The 23,820-nt window shown below is 36.5% G+C and overlaps 2 protein-coding genes across 2 annotated transcripts; one reads left to right on the forward strand and one right to left on the reverse strand.

Annotated features, from left to right (window-relative positions):
- Positions 1-120: 120 nt before the first annotated feature.
- Positions 121-4,581, reverse strand: LOC127443669 (UPF0462 protein C4orf33 homolog). The gene is made up of 6 exons (XM_051702415.1): positions 4,535-4,581; positions 2,397-2,650; positions 1,925-1,985; positions 1,788-1,839; positions 651-850; positions 121-230 (listed from the first exon to the last, which is right to left on the reverse strand). The coding sequence occupies exons 2-6, from the start codon at positions 2,617-2,619 to the stop codon at positions 131-133; spliced, it is 636 nt and encodes a 211-aa protein (XP_051558375.1). The 5' UTR covers positions 2,620-2,650; positions 4,535-4,581; the 3' UTR covers positions 121-130.
- LOC127443670 (sodium channel and clathrin linker 1-like) lies at positions 3,694-22,932 on the forward strand. The gene is made up of 10 exons (XM_051702416.1): positions 3,694-4,777; positions 5,084-5,212; positions 7,761-7,883; positions 10,083-10,148; positions 12,465-12,559; positions 12,677-12,768; positions 21,480-21,674; positions 21,882-21,960; positions 22,034-22,129; positions 22,247-22,932. The coding sequence occupies exons 5-10, from the start codon at positions 12,515-12,517 to the stop codon at positions 22,307-22,309; spliced, it is 570 nt and encodes a 189-aa protein (XP_051558376.1). The 5' UTR covers positions 3,694-4,777; positions 5,084-5,212; positions 7,761-7,883; positions 10,083-10,148; positions 12,465-12,514; the 3' UTR covers positions 22,310-22,932.
- The last annotated feature ends 888 nt before the right edge of the window (positions 22,933-23,820 follow it).

A 23,820-nucleotide genomic window follows, 5' to 3' on the forward strand; every position in this document is an offset into this window, starting at 1 on the left:
GTTGTGCATTAAAATGGCCATGGAAGCTAATGATAAGTCATTACAGTGTTAAATAAGATCCCAGAAAAGCTGGTTATGAGACAGACTTGTCCAAAATGTTTGATTTAATTTGTCCTTTTCAGCTGGTCATTTATTTGCTCACAGAATTCCATAGGTCAGACTCTGGCTGGACCCAGTCTTCTCCCATTATGCTGTGTAGTGTGAAGTTCTGGAAGTACTCAAGACGATGACTGTTGGGATGAAACAAAAAACGTAAAAGATCCTAATACACTTAGGGGCCTTTCAGATATTATGTGTTCTTGCGTTAACAAAAGCTAGAGGCAGTGCAACAGTCAAAGGTGTCTATGTAGTGCATGTTTACATAGAAAAACAGTTAAAAAACAGCGTTGGCAGGCATAAAAATGTGCTCAGTGTAAACTTGAGCACTTAAACTGGTGATGGCAATGAACATTCATGTTTTTTACATAAGCATTGCCATGGCATGTGTTCCTGTAAATACAATAAAAGAAAACATCACATACAATAAAGCACTTCTACAAAGTACTTTATCAGAGCATAGCTCATAAAGTGTCATAGGTCACAGTCGCTCAAAGATAATTCATCATGCCCATGAGATAAAGTGTAAGTAATATTAAAATATCAAAACGTACAAGTCTGGTCCCTGTCCTTCCTGCAGGTCCTCTCTGGGAACAGGATACAGAGCCTCATAGGTCCTTCCCACACCAGAGCCATGGATAGCATAGGAGTTCATCTTATTAATCCCCTGAGGGAAATACCTCCATGGCAAAAGAGCTTCTCCTTTCCATGTCTTGCCCTCTATACTGGCACGGAAGGATAGAGGGAGCTGTTGCTGTAATAAAAATAGTTTATAAAACAAGCCAGTGGTCAAGAATCACATCTGAAAATGTTATATTTCTAAACATATTTTACCTTCTATACCATTTCATTAGTTTAAGCATTTCGTTTTTGTTGCAATTTTTTATGTTTATATATTTTGCTAGAAATTGTACTTTGTGATTAAATAAATTATTCATATATTAAATATTATTTGATAATATTAGACTACAGAAGCATAATAACATAATGTATTTATATAATAATTCAATTAAATATTTATTATAAGACAATAATAGCATATTAATATAATTTAATTATTTAATAATGTAATTAAATACCAAATATGATTATTTGATATAAATAAACTTATTAACTTATAAATAATTTCCCACCAAAAACAAAGAAATACTACATTCCATAACATCTAAAAATGCATTTAATAAATGTTGTAAAGAATTACTGAAACAATAGAAGCTTATTAATATAATGTAATTATGTAATAATATAATTAAATATTTATTATAAGAAAACAATAGCATATTCATATAATATAATTATTTAATAATGTAATTAAATATTAAATATGATTAGGTAATATAAATAAACTTATTAACTTGTAATTTTCTACCAAAAATAAATAAATAAATAAAAAATACTACATTCCATAACATCTAAAAATGCCTTTAATAAAATTTGTAAATAATTACTGAAACTATAGAAGCTTATTAATATAATGTAATTATTTAATAATGTAATTAAATATTTATTATAAGAAAACAATAGCATATTCATATAATGTAATTATTTAATAATGTAATTAAATATTAAATATGATTATGTAATATAAATAAACGTATTAACATAAATAATTTTCCACCAAAAAAAATAAAAAATACTACTTTCCATAACATCGGAAAATGCCTTTAATAAAAGTTGTAAACAGTATTTACCATAAATGCGTTATGTTTGCCATTCAGCAGCAGAACAAGGTGTTGCCCATGTCTGTAACATAAAAGTATAAATTGTATTAGCACATTAACAATATAAAAATCATCTAGTTCCTTTTAAATCACTGTGCTTAACTTACGGGCAGACTTCCACCTCCAGATACTGCTCAGTATTGCTATTCAGGAAGAAGGACTCCACAACTGCAAAATCAAAGTCAGTTGTACATAAAATCAGAAAATTAAGATCAAATTACTGTATGTCTGTAATGGAGTATTTGTTTTGTCTGTGAGTGTTTCATTAACCTTATCTTTATTTCCCACCTAAGTTAACTTTTTTTGGGGGGGGTGGGGGGGGGGGTATTGTCTACAAGTACAAGATGGTGAAGGAATTTACTTTGGTGCAGGTCCCAATACAGTACAAAGAAAACAAGTTAACATAAACACCAGCAAAATAAATTTAATCAAAAGGATCCAGGATCATTTGCAACCCTTAATCAGAAGGATCAGTTCCCCCATTTTACCTTGGCATTCAGAATATGAAAGCAAGAATTTCACAAAACAATTTGAAAGATTTGATCCCACATCTTGGTTAAGCGCTTTAAAAGAGCATACCCTCATAGTCCCAGAGACCTGGGAAAGGCTCTCCAGGCGTTCCGGCTGGTGCAGGGGGGTCATTGAAAAAAGGAGCATTCACTTCCATTCTCAAACCTTCCTCACCAGGTGAGAACCGAATCTTTACCGGCTTATGATCCACAGGTAAGCTGTCCCAGGTATTACTGATCCAGAACTCCATTGCAGTTAAGAGAATACAACCGTTGCAGACACTGTTAAGCATTGTAAAATCCCTTCTTCACTTCTAGCAAGACCTGCAATGATCAATAAAATGGTTATTTGATTTAGTTTTTTTTAATGTTATAAATGCTTATATCATTCGGTCTGTTTATAAACATGTAAGTAACAAAATATGATTCACCAAAAATCCTGTAGTCTGCCTTACCTTTGAAGCACACAGTTCAGGACATAAGACTGTCTGATATGTCAAAGTTTCAACAATCATAGATAAGCAATGCAGATATATCATAAACATAATATGATACCTGATATATTAGGAGGAAGACACTTCCAACAAATACTTTATTACTAACAAGATTAAAGAGGTCACATTCAAGATTATTCATAGAATATACCCTATCAAAGATTACAATATTATGTAAATGTATGTGCATTCTGTAAAGATAAAACAGAAACATTATCCCATGTTTTGGAACTGCTACTTTGTTCAAATGTTTTGGAATGATGTCTCTCAATTTGTGTGTAGGAAAACAAATGATACAATCTGCCTTGAAGAAAACAACGTATTACTTAATATTCACCACCATAACAAAGATGTCAACCTTTCTTTTATAACAACTGTCTTAATTATTTATGGATGATACTTTATACATAAGATGAAATGGTCGGAAAATAAGCCTAACTTCAATGTGCTTCTAAAAGAATATCAGTGTTATCATTTTTTTTTTATTTTTTTTTATTTATTTATTTATTTATTTATTTTTTTTTTGCTTTTTTGCTTTTTTTGTAATGTCTGTATTATATTTGAACATGTTTACCATGTTTGCTGTTTCCAAAAAAAAAAAAAAAAAAAATGAAGACACTTCCTGAATTGCACATATCCACCAAACACCAGACAGCAATTTTAGTAGCAAGACATATACCATTAGTAAATAAAATGCATTAAGAATACAAAATTGTTAACCCTATTTGGTCATATCAAGGGTGCCCATAATTATAATAGCTACTCGCACAGTAAGTCACAAAACCCTGTCAAACTGCCCGGAACGTAAAGAGCTTCGGTTTTCCCCAGAGCGTTTTAAAGTGTTGCACCGCGTCCCTTGGCGTTAGCCGTCACCCTGGGGGAGTCTCGTTTTTGCTTAGTGACTAAGTGTAAGATTTTTGGTTGAGTGATGGAATTAAGGTTATGTGTAGGTTGAGGGTATATACATGTTAAGGGTTTCTGTGGGACTCCAAATAAGCAAACTAAACACACTTTATAAATATCGTATACGACTTATCGCGAGACTTTTTCCAGTCTGAGGGTTCCCTTCTTGACACGACACTGATTGGCTTTGAGGATGAGTATGATGTAGCTCTTAGGCTTTTCAAACCACAAGGCGGAAGGATCTGGAGAGCTAACTGACTAAAAATTAAAATGTTATTAGCTTTTGTGTTTATTTACTTGTCTATGCTGTGTTTTAACATTTTAAATTATGCGATGGAAAGATAAACATTTATAATTCATTTCAGCTGTCATAAAGAAGCATCCAACACGTTTATAATGAATGTTTTCATGTGTGCAACCGTAAGCCTGCTTTAATTAGCTGTTTAAATCTCCACCTGAATACCAGTGAAGCTTGATGCTTTAGCTGAGATTATACATTAAGTTCTACCAGGTACACAATAAATGAATGCTCACACAATACTACATGGATTACAGTGAAGCTGATTGTTGTATGTAAATTTTTCAATGTTAAAATGCAGGCTTGATATGCAGAGTCAACTAATGGCGCAGAAATTACACACTTCAGCTTTAACAACTATCAAAGCTTGATGAGGCTGAATTCATGTTGTCAGCTCGAAATTGCAGTTTAATTCCAAGTTAAATAAATTTGCCGTATAATACGTTTGCTGTCCCCAAGTACATTTTCTCTTAATCTCTCCCAATCACCCTCTACCCCCACACACTCACATACTTGTTTACCCCTGTCAAACACACAGAGGCAGATGACGGACATGAAAGCCAGTCTGGAGCAGGTGGTAAAAGAGAATGAGCTGTTGAATGGATCTCCTGCTGATCTCTCCACCCAGTCACTCATTTTTTATCAGTGTAACAGTTTCTGCAGTGCAAGATGAGGTTCTTTTAATCACAGCACATCCTTCACATACATGATTGGTGGCGGAAAGTTTGCGAACTGTGCTTTAATTTGACCTAAAATGTAAGTTGGCCTCTATTTAAAAATAGTAGTAATTAGGGCTGACCTGTTTAGGATCTTATTCAGGCATTTATAAATGTAAATTAATAGCAATTTGTTAGAATATACAGTATATCGGCTTGGCCGATATATCTGTTTATCACTACTTGTGCTATATGTTTAATGAACTACAGACAATCTGTTACTATGATTTAGATAAAGGGCAGCTAATATTTTAGGACAAATTAATGCAGCTCCACAGATAATTCTGAAGGGGTCATGTAGGCTCACCTTCTGCCATCACTCTTTATATTAATTATTTGTTTGCAGGCTTCATGCAGAATAGAGAACATCCATTGAAAACAGCTGCAGTCTCTGTCCACTGGAACAGAAGGAGATACAGCTGGGGATGCTATAGCCATCAGCAATCTAGTGGAGCAGGTCAAGTGTGCCGTGGAGGTGAATATTCTGACCTGCCAAACCAGCTCTAAACTCCCATGAGATGGTCTGTGCAGCCATATGCACTTACCCACACCTTTATTCCAACTGTCCTCTGACATGTCAGAGGGGTTTAGAGTTGCACTGGGGTTATTCTGGCTGTAAAACAGCATTCTTTTGTTAGTATATGATGATGCGGGTCGCTGTGAGCTGAGCGAATCTTTTTTTAATCAGTGTGAAGTATGCTCCAGGTGCTCCTTACGATTACATATCAACACTTGTCATTACGGAGTAATGAGATATTAGTGCGTGACTCATCAAGTGTTCTACTTGCAGCCCAGCATCACGCATCTTTGCCCTCCTTTAAGGAGCAGTTCACTAGAATGTTATGTTGCAAATTACATTTAAACCTCTGCTGATGAGGGTTGTTTTTTTTTTTTTTTTTTTTTTTTTTTTGTTCTTCATTTGAAGTCATTGCACAAGTGACTTATTTTTTAGTTCATGGATCTTTTTAGTTCTTGTATTCCCAGAACAAACATTCCTAATTTGTAACCATGGAGGATGATAGGATTAGCCATAAATTAAACATTCAGTCTCTCTTACTCTCTCTGGCCACAGAGGTGGTAATACCAATATGAGTCAGGATTTAAAGCGCAGCTCAAATGAGAGTATTTGTTGTGGATGTGGTCCACTAAAAAGGAACACTGCTCGGCTTTAAGCTTAAGCTCTGTAGTATCTCTATATTAGCCTCTATAGACGGCCTGTTATAAGGTTTCTTGTGAACATGTACCATAGCTTTTACATGGTACAGGGTATCCGTGGGTCTTTGAAAAGTATTAACATTTATACTCTTTAAGTCTTAAATACATTGCATATTATAAAAAAAAGTTTGGAAAGAAAGTCATTCGTGGTGGTCTTAAATTTTGTGATTTAAACACCTTTTTGCCATATATATGCCACTTTTGTCTGGCTTTGCATTATAAAGACAAAAAAATATATATTGCTCTAAGGGGGCTTTATTGTTAAACTTCATTAGCAGATATGGCAATTTATTTGGTAAGTCTGATTAATTTCCATGAAGTTGTCTTTTTGAATTTCTCATTTCAATTTCATTATTGAAAATCATCAAAACTTCAAGACTGAAAAGTATCAGGATAGATTATTATTATTTTTTTTATTTTTTTTACCTATATTGCCATGCCATATTCACCACTCATACAATTTAACTGATGATATTGATGTGGTGTTTGTTTAAAGCAGTTCCCCTGTTAAAAATGTTATATTTAATTTATAATAATTACATAAGTAATAATTTACTTATATTTTGTATGTTCAGAAATCTCCAAAAAAGTCTTAACTTTAATTCCGTTAAATCAATTTAATTATACATATACTGTATATAAGTATTATAAGTATATAAGAAAAATAGTAACCAAAGCACATTAAAGGAATAGTTCACCCAAACATTTTTATTCTCTCATCATTTACACACCCTCATGCCATCCAAGATGTGTATGACTTCCTTTCTTCTGCTGAACACAAACAAAGATTTTTAGAAGAATATCTCCGTTCTGTAGGTCCATTTAGTGTAAGTGAATAGGTACCAAAATTTTGAATCTCCAAAAGCAAATAGAGGCAACAGGAATGTAATCCAAAAGACTCCAGTGGTTAAATCCATGCCTTAAGAAGCAATATGATGTGGGTATGGGTGAGAAACAGATCAATATTTAAATCATCTTTTACTATCAATCTCCCCTTTCACTTTCACACTCTTCTTTTGTTTTTGGCAATTCACATTCTTCATTCATATCACCACCTACTGGTTGTGGCTGGTCAAAGGTGTATATTTATAGTAAGAAAGGACTTAAATATTTATCTGTTTCTCACCCACACCCATCATATCGCTTCTGAAGACATGGATTTAACCACTGGAGTCATATGTATTACTTTCATGCTCCTTTTATATGCTTTTTGGAGACTCAAAATTTTGGTACCCAATCACTTGCATTGTATGGACCTACAGAGCAGAAGTATTCTTCTAAAAATCTTTGTTTGTGTTCTGCAGAAGAAAGAAAGTCATACACATCTGGGATGGCATGAGGCTGAGTAAATGATGAGAGAATTTTCATTTTTGAGTGAACTATCCCTTTAAGAACTATAACAGCAACAGTATTGCTGTTATAACAATTACTTTACAAAACATAGCACATTATTTAGCATGAATCCACAATATTGGCTGAAAAATATCATAGTTACTACAGTTAGTCTTACTGTAATAACACCAAGGTACATTTTTACTTTTTAAAAGGGCTTAGTTTAGGTTAGTAGTTTATATGTTAGAAGTTAAATATAACCCTTCTTCACTGATTTCATTATCAGTCAATCACTCTGACCTGCTTAAACTGAGACTGTTTGTTGCTCTGATCTTATGATGATCCAGAGGTATTAGTAAGATAACATCTCAGACCTCAAAGGCTTTTTGATGGGTTTAGATGCCCCAAGAGCCTCCATCATGAAAAAGCACAACATCATTGTGTCTTGACTCCCGGATGTATCTATGTGACTTCAGGAGAAGGAACAGGCACTACAAATGTGGCAGGCAGCTGTGCAGGAGCTGGATCGACTGCAGAACCAGTATCAGAGCACCATCAGTGATGGATAAGTACATGCATTTGAACGGCAACACATGCAGGTAGCCTGAAAATTAAACGCATGAAAAATTAGATAGATTTGTTTTATCTAAAGCATCATATTTTGAACTTTAAAACTGCATTCTGAATCTCTGATCTTAAGACAGTTTTATATATACATACAGTTGAAGTCAGATGTTTACATACACTTGGGTTGAAGTCATTAAAACTCATGTTTTACCCACACAGATTTCATATTAGTAAACTATAGTTTTGGCAACTATAGTTTAGTTTTACTTTGTGTGTGACACAAGTAATTTTTCCAACAATTGTTTGCAGACAGATTGTTTCACTTTTATTTGACTATACCACAATTCTAGTGGGTCAGAAATGTACATACACTAAGATAAATGCACCTTTAAGCAGCTTGGAAAATTTCAGAAAATGATGTCAAGCCTTTAGGCAATTAGCCAATTAGATTCTGATAGGCTAATTGGAGTCAATTGGAGGTGTACCAGTGGATGTATTTTAAGGCCTACCTTCAAACTCATTGCCTCTTTGCTTGACATCATGGGAAAATCAGAAGAAATCAGCCAAGACCTCAGAAAAAAAATTGTGGACCTCCACAGGTCTGGTTCATCCTTGGGAGCAATTTCCAAATGCCTGAAGTTACCACATTCATCTGTACAAAAAATAGTACGCAAGTATAAACACCATGGGACCACGCATCCATCATACCGCTCAGGAAGGAGACACATTCTGTCTCCTAGAGATGAATGTAGTTTGGTGCCAAAAGTGCAAATCAATCCCAGAACAACAGCAAAGGACCTTGTGAAGATGCTGGAGGGAACAGGTAGACAAGATCTATATCCACAGTAAAACGAGCTCTATATCGACATAACCTGAAAGGCTGCTCAGCAAGTAAGAAGCCACTGCTCCAAAACCGCCATAAAAAAAGCCAGACTACAGTTTGCAAGTGCACATGGAAAAAAGATCTTACTTTTTGGAGAAATGACCTCTGGTCCAATGAAACAAAAATGTAACTGTTTAGCCAAAATGACCATCATTAAGTTTGGAGGAAAAGGGGTGAGGCTTGCAAGTCGAAGATCACCATCCCAACTGTGAAGCAATGGGGATGGCAGCATCAAGTTGTGGGGATGCTTTGCTGCAGGAGGGACTGGTGCACTTCACAAAATAGATGGCATCATGAGGAAGGAAAATTATGTGGAAATATTGAAGCAACATCAGCCAGGATGTTAAAGCTCGGTCGCAAATGGGACTTCCAAATGGACAATGACCCCAAGCATACCTCCAAAGTTGTGGCAAAACGGCTTAAGGACAACAAAGTGTAGGTATTGGAGTGGCCATCACAAAGCCCTGACCTCAATCCGATTTAAAATTTGTGGGCAGAACTGAAAAAGCATGTGCGAGCAAGGAGGCCTAAATGCCTGACTCACTTACACCAGTTCCCTCTGGAGGAATGGGCCAAAATTCCAGCAACTTACTGTGAGAAGCTTGGCTACCCAAAATGTTTGACCCAAGTTAAACAATTTAAAGGCAATTCTACCAAATACTAACAAAGTGTATGTAAACTACTGATCCACTGGGAATGTGATGAAAGAAATAAAAGCTGAAATAAATCATTCTCTCTACTATTATTCTGACATTTCACATTCTTAAAATAGTGATCCTAGCTGACCTAAGACAGGGCATGTTTTCTAAGATTAAATGTCAGGAATTGTGAAAAACCGAGTTTAAATGTATTTGGCTAAGGTGTATGTAAACTTCTGACTTCAACTGTGTGTGTGTGTGTGTATGTGTGTGTATATATATATATATATATATATATATATATATATATATATATATATATATATATATATATATATATATATATATATATATATATATATATTATTTTTAATATGTCCCCCTTTAATTATATAGATACGGTACTTGCTTGTCTCTAAAATATCAGCTATGTTATGTTATTAGTGAACACTAGATGGCAGTGTTTATCTACATGAATGCAGACAGTTAACTGAACATACAGACCCCCAGCATTTTCAAACATTTATACATAAACCAGAAGGCATGCCAAGCTATTATATAAATATATGAATTCAATATTAGCTTTCACTTTGTAATCCTGTCTTATTTGTTTGTAGCTCGTTATAATACACAGTACTTTGCAAAAAACCTAATTATTAGTTATGGTTTGATGTCATTGGCTCTTACTGACAATCAGTGTTCTATTTTAGAATCAGATGGCACAGCTTCAACAACATGCCCAGAAACTCCAGTTGACCAAAAAGAAGCTGGAATCGGTAAGACCAGCCATTTCTTTAAATATTCAATACTAGGGGGTTAGATACCTTTAGTCTTTAGACAACATGCTATCAAAGTTGTCTGTTTATTTTAAAATAAATGTACCAGATCTTATTGTGTATGATTTCTCAGTGCACATTTTTGTGAACTTTCAAAAAAATATGATGACTTTCTTTTCTTTTTCTGCTGGTATAAACAAGGCTTCATGAGTGGGCAATATAAGTCAACCATTATTACTTTTTCAACATTATTAACATCAACCTTATTCATAACATTAACATATCAACATCAGCAAACTGTATAATTGACAAATTTTCTTTCTGGCTCTGTATGTACATATATGTACTGTATATATACCAGTAATCATTTATATTTCCTTTTAGCCATAACACTAACAATGTATCACTCCATGGACTCTTTCTTCTCGCATTGTAAAATAATTTTAATATTTCACTTTTATTATTTTAATTTATATTCACTTAATTATTTTTATTATTTATTTGGTAATTAGCAATTTAATGAGAGGGATTATGTACAGCCAGCATGTCAGTGTAACTAACTAAACCCCCTTTATGTTTCAATGACTGGCTGACTGTACATTATTATTCCTTCATATCATAGCCCAAGTTTCATGATCAAATCTTGATAGATAACATTAAAAGGATAGTTCACCCAAAAAGGAAAATTCTCATCATTTTCTCACCCTCATGCCATCCCAGATGTGTATGACTGACTTTCTTCTGCTGAACACAAACAAGAAAATCTCAGCTCTGTTGGTCCATACAATGCAAGTGAATTGTGACCCAGAACTTTGAAGGGGCAAAAAGTATATAAAGGCATCATAGAAGTAATCTATATGACTCCAGTGGTTAAATCCATATATTCAGAAGCGATGTGATGTGGGTGAGAAACAGATCAATATTTAAGTCCTTTTTGACTATAAATTCTCCTCCCTGCCAATAGGTGGTGATATGCATGAAGAATGCAAATCGTCAAAAACAAAAGAAGAAGAATTCTTAGGCGAGATGAGTGCTTAGGAGGGCTGTTTGAAAGTGGAGATTAATAGTAAAAAGAAGGACTTAAATATTTATCTGTTTCTCACCCACACTTATCGCTTTTGAAAACATGTTTTTGCCACTGGTGTCATATTAATTACTTGTATGCTGCTTTATATGCTTTTTGAGCTTCAAAGTTGTTAACTTGCATTGTATGGACCTACAGAGATATTCTTCCAAAGATATTTGTTGGTGTTCAGCTGAAGAAAGTCATACACTTCTGGGATGGCTTGAGGCTGAGTAAATGATGAGAGAATTTTCATTTTTAGGTCAACCATTTCTTTAAGCCCCGCCCTAATTATTTTTTTATTTGAATTTTCTGTTTCACATGGAAGTATATCATGTTATGGAAGTTCTATGCATTATGAATGTGTTTCATGTTTCATGTTTATGAAGTTGTTTTATTACTGGGTTCTTTGTAGAGATTGTTTGGTGTTTGAATGGCTGCTGTTCATTGTTCAGCCCTGTGTGTGTGTGCATGTTTATACTACATTGTGGGGACCAAATGTCCCCACAAGGATAGTAAAACCTGTGATCACCTACATTGTGGGGACCAGCCAGCGGTCTCCATGAGGGAAATGGCTTATTAAACATACTAAACTATGTTTTTTTTTGAACATGTAAAAATGCAAAAAGTTTTCTGTGAGGGTTAGGGTTAGGGGATAGAAATTATCCTTAGATCTGTATAAAATCCAAAAAATGCATGGAAGTCTATGATATAAAAACATAGTGTGTGTGTGTGTGTGTGTGTGTGTCGCACTCAGTAGTGTTTGGAGAGAGAACTACTACCTTATTGCTAATTAATGAGCAGTGTGGCTCTCACACACCCACCTCATTTTCACACCTGCCCCATTTCAAACATTCGTCTGTCATCTCCTCCGTTTTTCACCCTTATTGGTGGATTTCTTTGAAGTATGTGAGAGTGTGTGTTTGGCATTATGCCCGGCCGACGTTCAATTCGGTCCTGTCACACTCAAACCAGCAGTTCCTAAAGACGGTGGCTGAGCAGAGCAGTGACCTGGAGGAGTTACGCACACAACTCGGGTACCATTCCAGATGGCCAATGACTTTACACTTGACTCAAGTTCTGTTCTCTTTGGCTCATGTTGTTCATGATACAGTCAGCTCAGCATGTGTTGTATTATCTTAACCCAAAAATAGTACAGTCACATTTGTGTTAACCACTAGGCCACAGCTCCAACATTCCGCTATTTTGTTTTAGATGTATTTATTGTTTTATGTGTATTTGTATATTATGAGTAAGACAAGCAAAGGTCGAGCAGAGATCTGCTGCAGCGAAAGTGGAGGAGATGACCAGACTCCTGCAGAACATCCAGGATCAGATGCAGAGGAGGGTGAGGGACAGACATTATTCATACACAGAGCATGCTGCTATTTTACTTATGTAAGTGTTCTTGTCACCCTAGTGTTAGAATGTTCTTTTTAATGCTGTTTTGTGTTGGATGGTGCAGGAAGAGGACGCAGCAGAAGCTCATGGTAGAGAGGAAGCATCTGACCAGAGGCTACAGCAACTACAGACAGCACTGAACACGCTAGAGGCCAGGTGCAGTTTATCAATTACAGAGAACGCTACAAAAGTATGAGGACACCTGAACACCATACCCATATGTGTTTATTGAGCACATTTAATTTCAAATCTGTGGTCCTGCCTTAACTGCTATAACATCTTCCACTTGCCCCATTTTCCCAAAAATGTTCATATAAAGAGATAAATGCAACGGGTGTAGCTAAAGTAGCCAAACCCTTTAATTAGAAGGGGGGTCTATGTACATCTGACCACTGAGTGTAGATTGAGAACTATGTTGAATGTTACAATACTAAAAGTAAATGTAGTTTAATGCGTGTGACATGTCTGTTCACATCAAGTCATATGCGAATAAACAACACGAATATAAAATATTCACAAACAATATTTTTTAATACAAAATCTATTCACATCGAGTTAAAACAAGGACAGAAACCCGAACAATGAAAAAGATCAACCCAGTTTCTAAATTGAAAAAATAATGCATTATCACAGTACAATATTTCAGAATTTTTAGGAGTTCAAAAAGATTGTTTCTTTTTTAAATCTTGTTGTGCATGTTTTTTGTGCTTAAAATTGACCCTTCACTAAGCTCCGACCCCCTTGGTTACCGTTGCTCGCACTGACAAGCTTTGTAGAACTTCCCATAGGAATGAATGGGAGATTGACTTGAAATATTCTCATAAACGGACTCAATAATAATCATACGTGGGCTGGAATGAAGAGTGACATTTAAAAGCAGATTTATCTGACTCTTTTTGTAAAACAAATTCTTGAATTACACAGTAATTTGATTGAAAACTATGGAGACTATGAATCAGAATTGAGGCAAACTATTATCGCAGTCACTTGAAAAGAGGAAAACATCATTTGATGGCGATTACACACCTGAGTCTAAGTGAACAGAACTGCTCATAACATCTCTTAACAAATCAGTATGATGCTGTGAACTCTTTATTTATCACATTTACTAAGAAATGAATCAATACATAAATGAGTTAACTTTACATTATTAGCTTTAATTTACCATGGAGCAAATGTAGGTGTTCTTGCTGATGTTATATGTGTTCATTTGGGAATGAGGGCTGACAGTTTAATCCATAGCATGCTCTTCTCGATATGTATTTAACAATGTTAAAAAAAGAAAGGAAAAACACAGCATGTATCCTTTCTAGGTACATTGAGTCACAATTATAAGTGACCCAGCTACAACGTTTTTTTACCATTTTTGGATAATTTCTATAAAATTCTGCTTAAAACTACTCAAACACACATTACACCCATAGACTCTTGTTGGCAAAAAAAGCAAACGCTAGTTTGTATTCACAGCCTTTGCTCAATACTTTCTTGAAGCACCTTTGGCACCAATTACAGCCTCAAGTCTTTTTGAGTATGATGCTACAAGCTTGGCACACCTATTTTTGGGCAGTTTCTCCCATTCTTCTTTGCAGGACCTCTCAAGCTCCATCAGGTTGGATGGAGAGCGTCGGTGCACAGGCATTTTCAGATCTCTCCAGTGATGTTCAATCGGGTTCAAGTCTGGGCTCTGGCTGGGCCACTCAAGGACATTCACAGAGTTGTCCCGGAGCCACTCCTTTGTAATCTTGGCTGTGTGCTTAGGGTCGTTGTCCTTTTGTAAGATGAACCTTTACCCCAGTCTGAGGTCCAGAGCGCTCTGGAGCAGGTTTTCATCAAGGATGTCTCTGTACATTGCTGCATTCATCTTTCCCTCGATCCTGACTAGTCTCCCAGTTCCTGCCGCTGAAAAACATCCCCACAGCATGATGCTGCCACCACCATGCTTCACTGTAGGGATGGTATTGGCCAGGTGATGAGTGGTGCCTGGTTTCCTCCAGACATGATGCTTGCCATTCAGGCCAAAGAGTTCAATCTTTGTTTCTCATGGTCTGAGAGTCCTTCAGGTGCCTTTTGGCAAACTCCAGGCAGGCTGTCATGTGCCTTTTACTGAGGACTGGCTTCCGTCTGGCCACTCTACCATACAGGCCTGATTGGTGGAGTGCTGCAGAGATGGTTGTTCTTCTGGAAGGTTCTCCTCTCTCCACAGAGAAATGCTGGAGCTCTGTCAGAGTGACTATCAGGTTCTTGGTCACCTCCCTGACTAAGGCCCTTCTCCCCCCGATCGCTCAGTTTGGCCAGGCGGCCAGCTCTAGGAAGAGTCCTGGTGGTTCCAAACTTCTTCCATTTACGGATGATGGAGGCCACTGTGCTCATTGGGACCTTCAATGCTGCAGAAATTTTTCTGTACCCTTCCCCAGATCTGTGCCTCGATACAATCCTGTCTCGGAGGTCTACAGACAATTCCTTGGACTTCATGGCTTGGTTTGTGCTCTGACATGCACTGTTAACTGTGGGACCTTATATAGACAGGTGTGTGCCTTTGCAAATCATGTCCAGTCAACTGAATTTACCACAGGTGGACTCCAATCAAGTTGTAGAAACATCTCAAGGATGATCAGTGGAAACAGGATGCACCTGAGCTCAATTTTGAGTGTCTTGGCAAAGGCTGTGAATACTTATGTACATGTGATTTTTTTTTTTCCATTTTTTATTTTTAATAAATTTGCAAAGATTTCATACAAACTTCTTTCATGTTGTCATTATGGGATATTGTTTGTAGAATTTTGAGGAAAATAATTTATTTAATCAATTTTGGAATAAGGCTGTAACATAACAAAATGTGGAAAAAGTGAAGCACTGTGAATACTTTCCGGATGCACTGTATATGAGAGATAGAAAGATAAAAAGACTGCATCCTAAGAGAAATTTACTGTATCGTCTTAATGCTGAATGTAATTAAGACCCAGTCTGAATGTTTTCTTTTTATTCTTGAACAAAAAATTTAGATAAATCACAGCTCACAAGTACAAACTTTTCAATATTTCTAGGTGAAAGGGTACAGAAGGTTCATCTTGACCTAAAACTTAAACACAATAAAACTCTTTGATCAGTGATCAACTGAATTAACTACAACTCACATGAACCTGTATATCTGTTCTCTGGGAGCCGGGCTAAATGAGTAAGCACTGTTTTACAAAAACACACAATTATAATATTGAAATGAAGACATGAATTACTGAGTATAAGATCACTCTATGAACTACTGATTATAATATAACCTGAATAAATGCACATGGTTTAAAAACACGTTGAGTACCTTTTGATTATAACAATTGCTAGTGCATCTATTCAACTCATCAAAAGGCCAAAGAGACAGGGGTAAACCTGCCCCTTCAGAATGACTAACTGACTTCCGCTGAACACAAAGATTTTTAGAAGAATATTTCAGCTCTGTTGGTCCTCACAATGCATGTGAATGGTGACCAAAAAGCATATAAAGGCAGTGTAAAAGCAATCCCTAAGACTCCAGTGGTTAAATCCATATCTTCAGAAGCGATAAACATGTGGTTGAAAAACAGATGAATATTTAATTCAAATTTTACGATCAATCCCCACTTTCACATTCTTCTTTTGTTTTTGACAATTCACATTCTTCATGTATATTGCCACCTACTGGGCAGGGAGGAGAATTTATAGATCTGTTTCTCACCCACACCTATCATCACTTTTGAAGACATGGACTTAAACGCTGGCATTGTGAGTACCTACAGAGCTGAGATATTCTTCTAAAAATCTTTGTTTGTGTTCAGCAGAAGAAGTCATACACATCTGGGTAAAAGATGAGAGAATTTTCATTTTTGGGTGAACTATCCCTTTAAGTGGTGTTTAACGTAATTTCAGAGGCTGTGCAAGTTATTACATTTTGTGAATGGATTGTCACCATTCACAATAAGACCAGGAACGTGTTTTAAGATAAAGAGACACAGATTGAAAGAGCCCATCGGGAGAGAAAGGCTATGGAAGAGGAGCTGGAAAAGGTGAAAATAAATGCACATTCTCACTTGCATATAATGAAATAAAGCAATAAGCCACCCGAGGCTAAGCATTGCTGTTATATTACCACAGTTAAGAGGTTTTATTTGACATAGAACCTAAAATCCCTTTTTAATGCAGTAAAATTGCTGTCATAGTAGGCCTCGAGTGACTTATCACTTTCATACAATGGCTGCAACAGTCATTTAAAGCCTTGTTTAATAAATGACATTGATTAATCATAAATACCCTAATAAATAATTCTCACCGACATAATGCTTTGTAGCATCTTAGCACATTGATATAGCATTCAGTAGATGTGCGGTCACAGGTGTGCATTCAGTATTTTAGCTATTTTGTGCCGCCTTACATGGCTTATCCAGATATCAGATTTCAGTGAACTATAGATTTGATCAACACCTATAAACACTGGCATGATTATGATTTAACACACTTTTATTTAAAGCTCCAGTCCTTTAGAAAGTTTGAATATTTTTATGAGCTTGTCTTTGGCATTTGGATTGAGCTAATGGAGTGAGCTGTGTGTGTGTTGTAGGTGTATAAAGAGGGTCCTGTTGGAGAGCCCGAGCTGAGAAAGATGGAGGCTCTTCATCAGAGATGTTTAAACGCTGAATGACTGAAGGACAAAACACTGCTCACACTCAACAGCACAAAAAAAAACAGGATGTAGAAAATGGAGATGGAGTAAGAACACACCAGTGCTAATCTCGTCAACAAAATTACTGACAAAAATGTTCATTGACAGGGTCGACAATAACGAAAATGTGCCGAAAGACAAGACACCCAACATGTCGATAATCAAACGATTTTAATGACAAAAATATGAGTAAAAATAATGCTGCAAGATAATAACAATAAACAATAATGTAAGAAACAAAACGTAGATTGCATTGTCAGTGCGCTCTATCCGTAAACACATAGCGTGCTACAAGTTACATAATATCCTAAACTGTCTAAAACCCCTAATAGTCTCTAAAGTGTGAAGAACTCACAACACAGCAACTTCTAGGAAGTAGCCTATAGTGTGCTTCAGTATATACTGTATAATTATTAAGGCAGAGGCTATTTGTAAGTGTAATTAGCAGCAAAAAGCATCTTCTTTGCAAATAGTGTTTGATGCTATTTGCACCCCTAATTAAAAACTAACATACTGTATAAGGGCATCACTACAGCGTGTTTATTGTGTCCCTTTACAGACACCCTACACAAACCCCTAAACCTAACCCTATAACCTTCCCTTGCAAAAATTAACCATAGTATCATCATGGAATTTTGTATTAAAATCATAGTAATCACAAAATTAAACATGGTTATTACATTAACACCATATTACTGTAGTAACACCATAGGTAACTGCATTAAAACTATGTTTTCTGCCAAAATAAAAACAAACAAAAAAACATGGTTACTACAATATTACTATAGTAAAACAATAGTTAATTATACACAGATCAAACCTTTCTCTCAACTGAAATATTAAGAGTGGAGACAGGAAACAAGGATGGGAAAAGATGGGTTAAAAGGCGGAATCAAACCCAGGTTGTCTGCACAAAAAAGCACATGCACACTGTTGTGACAACACGCCACAGAGGCAACACTAGAGGTGCAGTTTGTCTTCAATTTATGTGTTACACAAGACTATTGGAGTGCAAATAGCCACTCCAAATCATTAAATGCCATTAATGGGGCTCAGGTTTTCAGGACAGTTTTCCTATTTTGTTTATGTTGAAAAATCATATGCTTAATGCATGTTTAAAGTCCCCCTGAAGTGCTTTGAAAAATGCAGTGTTCTTTAGCCTGTTGACATATTTCCTACTGAAACATGAAGTTGGGGCAGGACTTGTCGAACAACCCATACTTTCTTTAAATCAGCCAATAGGCTTTAGTTTACATCGCAGCCCCCGGGAAAGCAACACACACACACACACACACCTAATGCTCCTGCAACAAAGCACCCCCACAACATGATGCTGCCATCCACATGCTTCACGGTTGGGATGGTGTTCTTCGGCTTGCAAGCCTCACCCTTTTTCCTCCAAATGTAACGATGGTCATTATGGCCAAACAGTTAACTTTTTGTTTTATTAAACCAGAGGGCATTTCTCCAAAAAGTAAGATCTTTGTACCCATATGCACTTGCAAACTGTAGTCTGGCTTTTTTATGGCGATTTTGGAGCAGTGGCTTCTTCCTTGCTGAGCAGCCTTTCAGGTTATGTCGATATAGGACTCGTTTTAGTGTGGATATAGATCCTTGTCTACCTGTTTCCTCCAGCATCTTCACAAGGTCCTTTGCTATTGTTCTGGGATTGATTTGCACTTTTGGCACCAAACTACGTTCATCTCTAGGAGACAGAGTGCGTCACCTTCCTGAGCGGTATGATGGCTGCATGGTCCCATTGTGTTTATACTTGCATACTATTGTTTGTACAGATGAATGTGGTACCTTCAGGCATTTGGAAATTGCTTTTGGTGGTCCACAGTTTTTTTTTTTCTGAGGTGATTTATTTTGATTTTCCCATGATGTCAAGCAAAGAGGCACTGAGTTTGAAGGTAGGCCTTAAAATACACTGGCAGCCAGAAGTTTGGAATAATGTACAGATTTTGCTGTTTCGGAAGGAAATTGGCACTTTAATCCATCAAAGTGGCACAGGACATTACTGATGTAAAAAACAGCACCATCACTATTTGAAAAAAGTCATTTTTGATCAAATCTAGACAGGCCCCATTTCCAGCAGCCATCACTCCAACACCTTATCCTTGAGAATCATGCTAATTTGGTACTAGAAAATCACTTGCCATTATATCAAACACTGCTGAAAGCTATTTGGTTCATTAAATGAAGCTTAACATTGTCTTTTGTGTTTGTTTTTGAGTTGCCACAGTATGCAATAGACTGGCAATGTCAATATTAGGTCAAAAATGGCAAAAAAGAAACTGCTTTCTCTAGAAACTCATCAGTTAATCATTGTGTTGAGGAATGAAGGCTATACAATGCTTGAAATTGCCAAAAAACTGAAGATTTCATAAAAAGGTGTACACTACAGTCTTCAAAGATAGGACAACTGGCTCTAACAAGGATGTGGAAGGCCCAGATGTACAACTAAACAACAAAGAAACAACTTGCTCTAGTTTGAGAAATAGACACCCCACATGTCCTCAGCTGACAGCTTCATTGAATTCTACCCGCTCAACACCAGTTTCATGTACAACACTAAAGAGAAGACTCAGGGGTGCAGGCCTTATGGGAAGAATTGCAAAGAAAAAGCCACTTTTGAAACAGAAAAACAAAAAGAAAAGGTTAGAGTGGGCAAAGAAACACAGACATTGGACAACAGATAATTGGAAAAGAGTGTTATGGATCTTAACCCCATTGAGCTTTTGTGGGATCAGCTAGACTGTAAGGTGTGTGAGAAGTGCCTGACAAGACATTCACATCTATGGCAAGTGCTACAGGAAGCGTGGGGTGAAATGTCACCTGAGTATCTGGACAAACTGACAGCTAGAATGCCAAGGATCTGCAAAGCTGTCATTGCTGCACATGGAGGATTTGTTTATGAGAACTCTTTGAAGTAGTTTAAGAAGTTCTGAATTTTTTTTTTTTTTTTCACATTTTAATAGTAATTTTTTTCATGTTATTAATGTCCTGACTATACATTGTGATCAGTTGAATGCCACTTTGGTGAATAAAAGTACCAATTTCTTTCGATAAGAGCAAAATCTGTACATTATTCCAAACTTTTGGCCACCAGTGTACATCCACAGGTACACCTCCAATTCAGTACACCTCCTATCAGAAGCTAATTGCCTAAAGGCTTGACATCATTTTCTGGAATTTTCCAAGCTGCTTAAAGGCGCAGTTATCTTAGTGTATGTAAACTTCTGACCCACTGGAATTGTGATATAGTCTATTAAAAGTGAAACAATCTGTCTGTAAACAATTGCTGGATAAATTACTCATGTCATGCACAAAGTAGATGTCCTAAATTACTTGCCAAAACTGTAGTTTGCTAATATGAAATTTGTGGAGTGGTTAAAAAATGAGTTTTAATGACTTCAACTTAAGTGTTTGTAAACTTCTGACTTCAACTGTACATGGCCTTAAAGCTAATAGATAAGGTCTAAAAGCAGCAAAACTTTAATTTTGATTTCACAGGATCAAATAATTTTCAGCCAGAATTACATGCTTACAAAGTGAAAAAAATTAGACCAATTTTTGGCAATTAGTCCACAGTATGTGTAAACGGTGAGCTTTTAAATTTGAGTGAGAAAAATTGCTGGCGGCATTCCAAAAATGCCCTAGAGTTGAAGAGGTTAAAGAGCTAATTTAAAGGGATAGTTTCATGGAAAACCAAGTTTTCCTTGTTCTTTGGTAATAAGAGATCAATGTACTGTGTTATCATACCTATGTTTGAGTATTTCAGCATATTTCACGAAGCTCCCTCCCCAGTCCATCCAGACAATATATGAAAACTAAGCTGCAAAAACAGATTATTGATGCCAGAACCCTGATCAAATTAATATAAGACCAGCCACATTTATTGAAATTCAACAACTTGGCCCAAACTGATGAGCCATAGTTTAAACTACACCAATACACAGTGTTCAGCCTATTATAACAGAGGTAATTTACACACAGAAATCTTAAAGGCACAGTTACAAAAACAACCTCTATTCTAACGATCAGATAGAGGTTGGAAACTTATTGTGAAAAACGAAATTATGACTGTTTAGGTGCAAGACACCTTGACTAACATTATAAGTGGACATCAGGGTAATATACTACAGACATGGCCCCTTTAACAGATTTCTGTGTGTAGGTGTCTTCGATGCAGCAGGAGCTGTGTTAAGGAGCAGGGTTTGGAGTCCAGGCTGAGAGAGATGGAGGAGAGCAGTAAAAACTCCAGCGCTGGTTTGAGCAGACTGCTGCTCGCTCAACAGAAAACCATCAGCTGCTATAAGGAAGAGGCCAAGCAGCTCACGCAAGCCTTCCAGCAGAAACTCAGCAGCCTTAGGTGAGTACTCGCACACATGCCCTCAGGGAGGGTGAGATGTGGAGGCACAGAATCACAATTGTTTAACATAATATTTAGAAATTCACTTCTATCTAACATGCTAATTGATTAAATTCATTGTGAACTTTTTTTTAATAAATCGCAGTTAGGCAAGATGCTGTGACTGCAGAGAAAGGTCAAACTGAAATATCTGAATGATGATTGCAGGTCAGAGCTGAACAGACAGAAGCAGCAAGCTCAGGAACTGGAGATCCAGCTGGAAGCCGATCATCAGAAGATACTGGAGGTATGCCTATAAAGATAGGTGACTGAGGTTTTTGGTGTGTTCAGGTCATAATGTATGTAATTTCTGCTTATAGTATGAGAGGCAGGTTTCTGAGCACCAGGAGAAAAACACGCATCTACAGAGGCGTCTTACTCAGGCAGAGCAACGGGCAGCTAGCAAATCACAACAGGTATATATTCACCATCTGGATGTTTATTTGGGCCTTACACAATTCTAGTCCATAGCAGCTGGACTGAGGGTGCACAGAACCCACTCTAAACATCCTTGTTGCTGTTGTCTGTTTCAGCTGAGTGTGATGTCACAGAGGAGGGGAGCTGCATCCATGATGGACCTTGAGACTCTTTTATAGAAGAACTGCAGAATGTCTTCCACACATGGAACACATCTTCCCAGTGAAGTAAATAACTCCCTGATGAGCTGAGGAGTGTTTGTTCATCAATGGGATTATTGATGAGTTTATTCGTGTCTTTACTTGACGGATTTTCCATGTTTATCAGCTAGTTGATTAATTTGCCAATGAGTTTATTGATTACTTTAAAGAGGTATTTAATTGAGTTCACTCACTATTGGAAAACATATAAGAATCATTGCATTGGGACAAATATCAAGTAATAGATAATTGGATTCTTGTTGAGTTGTACACTTCCTAAGCAAGATGACTAGTGAAACTCTAGAACATGGATGCCCAAACCAGGGCCCACTGGCCAAAGTTGGCCCCTGATGATCTTTGATTCGGTCTGCCTGGGGGGAGGGATGAAGAAAAAAAATGCTAGTGATGCAGCTTTACATTGCATTAATTTAGCAGATTGCATAGAAATGTTTTTTGTTTTTGTATAATGAAATCATAAAGGAGGGGAACCAAGACAAATGTCACATTTTAATATAATGCAGTTTGCAGGGCCTGAAATTCAGCACGGTTAATGCGCACAATTTTAATCATTACTGCAAGTTCCATGTCATAATGCTGAAAAATCCCACACACTTTTACTCACTTTGTTAACCAATAGATACAAATGAACAAATCAAATTAATAAACTTGTTTTTGTGTGAAACTCTAGTTCCAGAAGCTGCGTGAGTAAATCTGCTCTGTCTCTTCCTTTTCTCTCTCGTGCAGCTGTCAGCAGTGCACTTGAGTGCTTGTTGAATTTAGTGTAAGCGCACAGTAAGGAAGTGCTTTGTCACATAGTTACTGAACTTAAGATGCTACAGATGTATAAACCTTTCTAAACCTATTAATTCAACATGCAAATGGCATTATACCGCATCTCCGTAAGTGAGTGATGCGATAAAACTTTATCGTTCCTGTTTATCATCAACAAAGCTGGTAACATTGCAAGTGCGTGACGGCAAACGCCTTAAATATCTTGCCGCATAATGCAGCACATTTGCAAGGCAGAAATAGTAAAAATGCTTTGTGTAATGTACCAGCTGCATGGTGAAGAGAGACACTTAAACACCTGTTACATCTCTCATCTCCATCTCTAGTTTCAGCCTATTTTTGCATAATTTAAAAAAAATACCTTTGTAGGTAAAAAAAAAAAAAAAAGTTTGAGCACCTGTGCTCTAGAAAAACCTAAAAATACCCAGATGAAATTTGTTGACCATTAATTTATTTTTAATAATTTTTTTAAAAAGCAATAATGTACTGCAAAAAAAAATTTTTTGTCAGGCACAATAAACAGCTGATGTCTGTTGGCAACAGATAAAACACACATGAAGCAAACATGAATAATTTGATGGTCTTCCTCGAATACTGGATAGCTTGTACCATGATATTAATTTACCTGTACACACACGTGCATGAAAAAGTATGTGAACCCTTTGGAAGAGCTGGTTTTCTGCATTAATTGGCCAAAAAAT

Source organism: Myxocyprinus asiaticus, chromosome 7, assembly GCF_019703515.2.
Source record: "Myxocyprinus asiaticus isolate MX2 ecotype Aquarium Trade chromosome 7, UBuf_Myxa_2, whole genome shotgun sequence".
NCBI lineage: Eukaryota > Metazoa > Chordata > Actinopteri > Cypriniformes > Catostomidae > Myxocyprinus > Myxocyprinus asiaticus.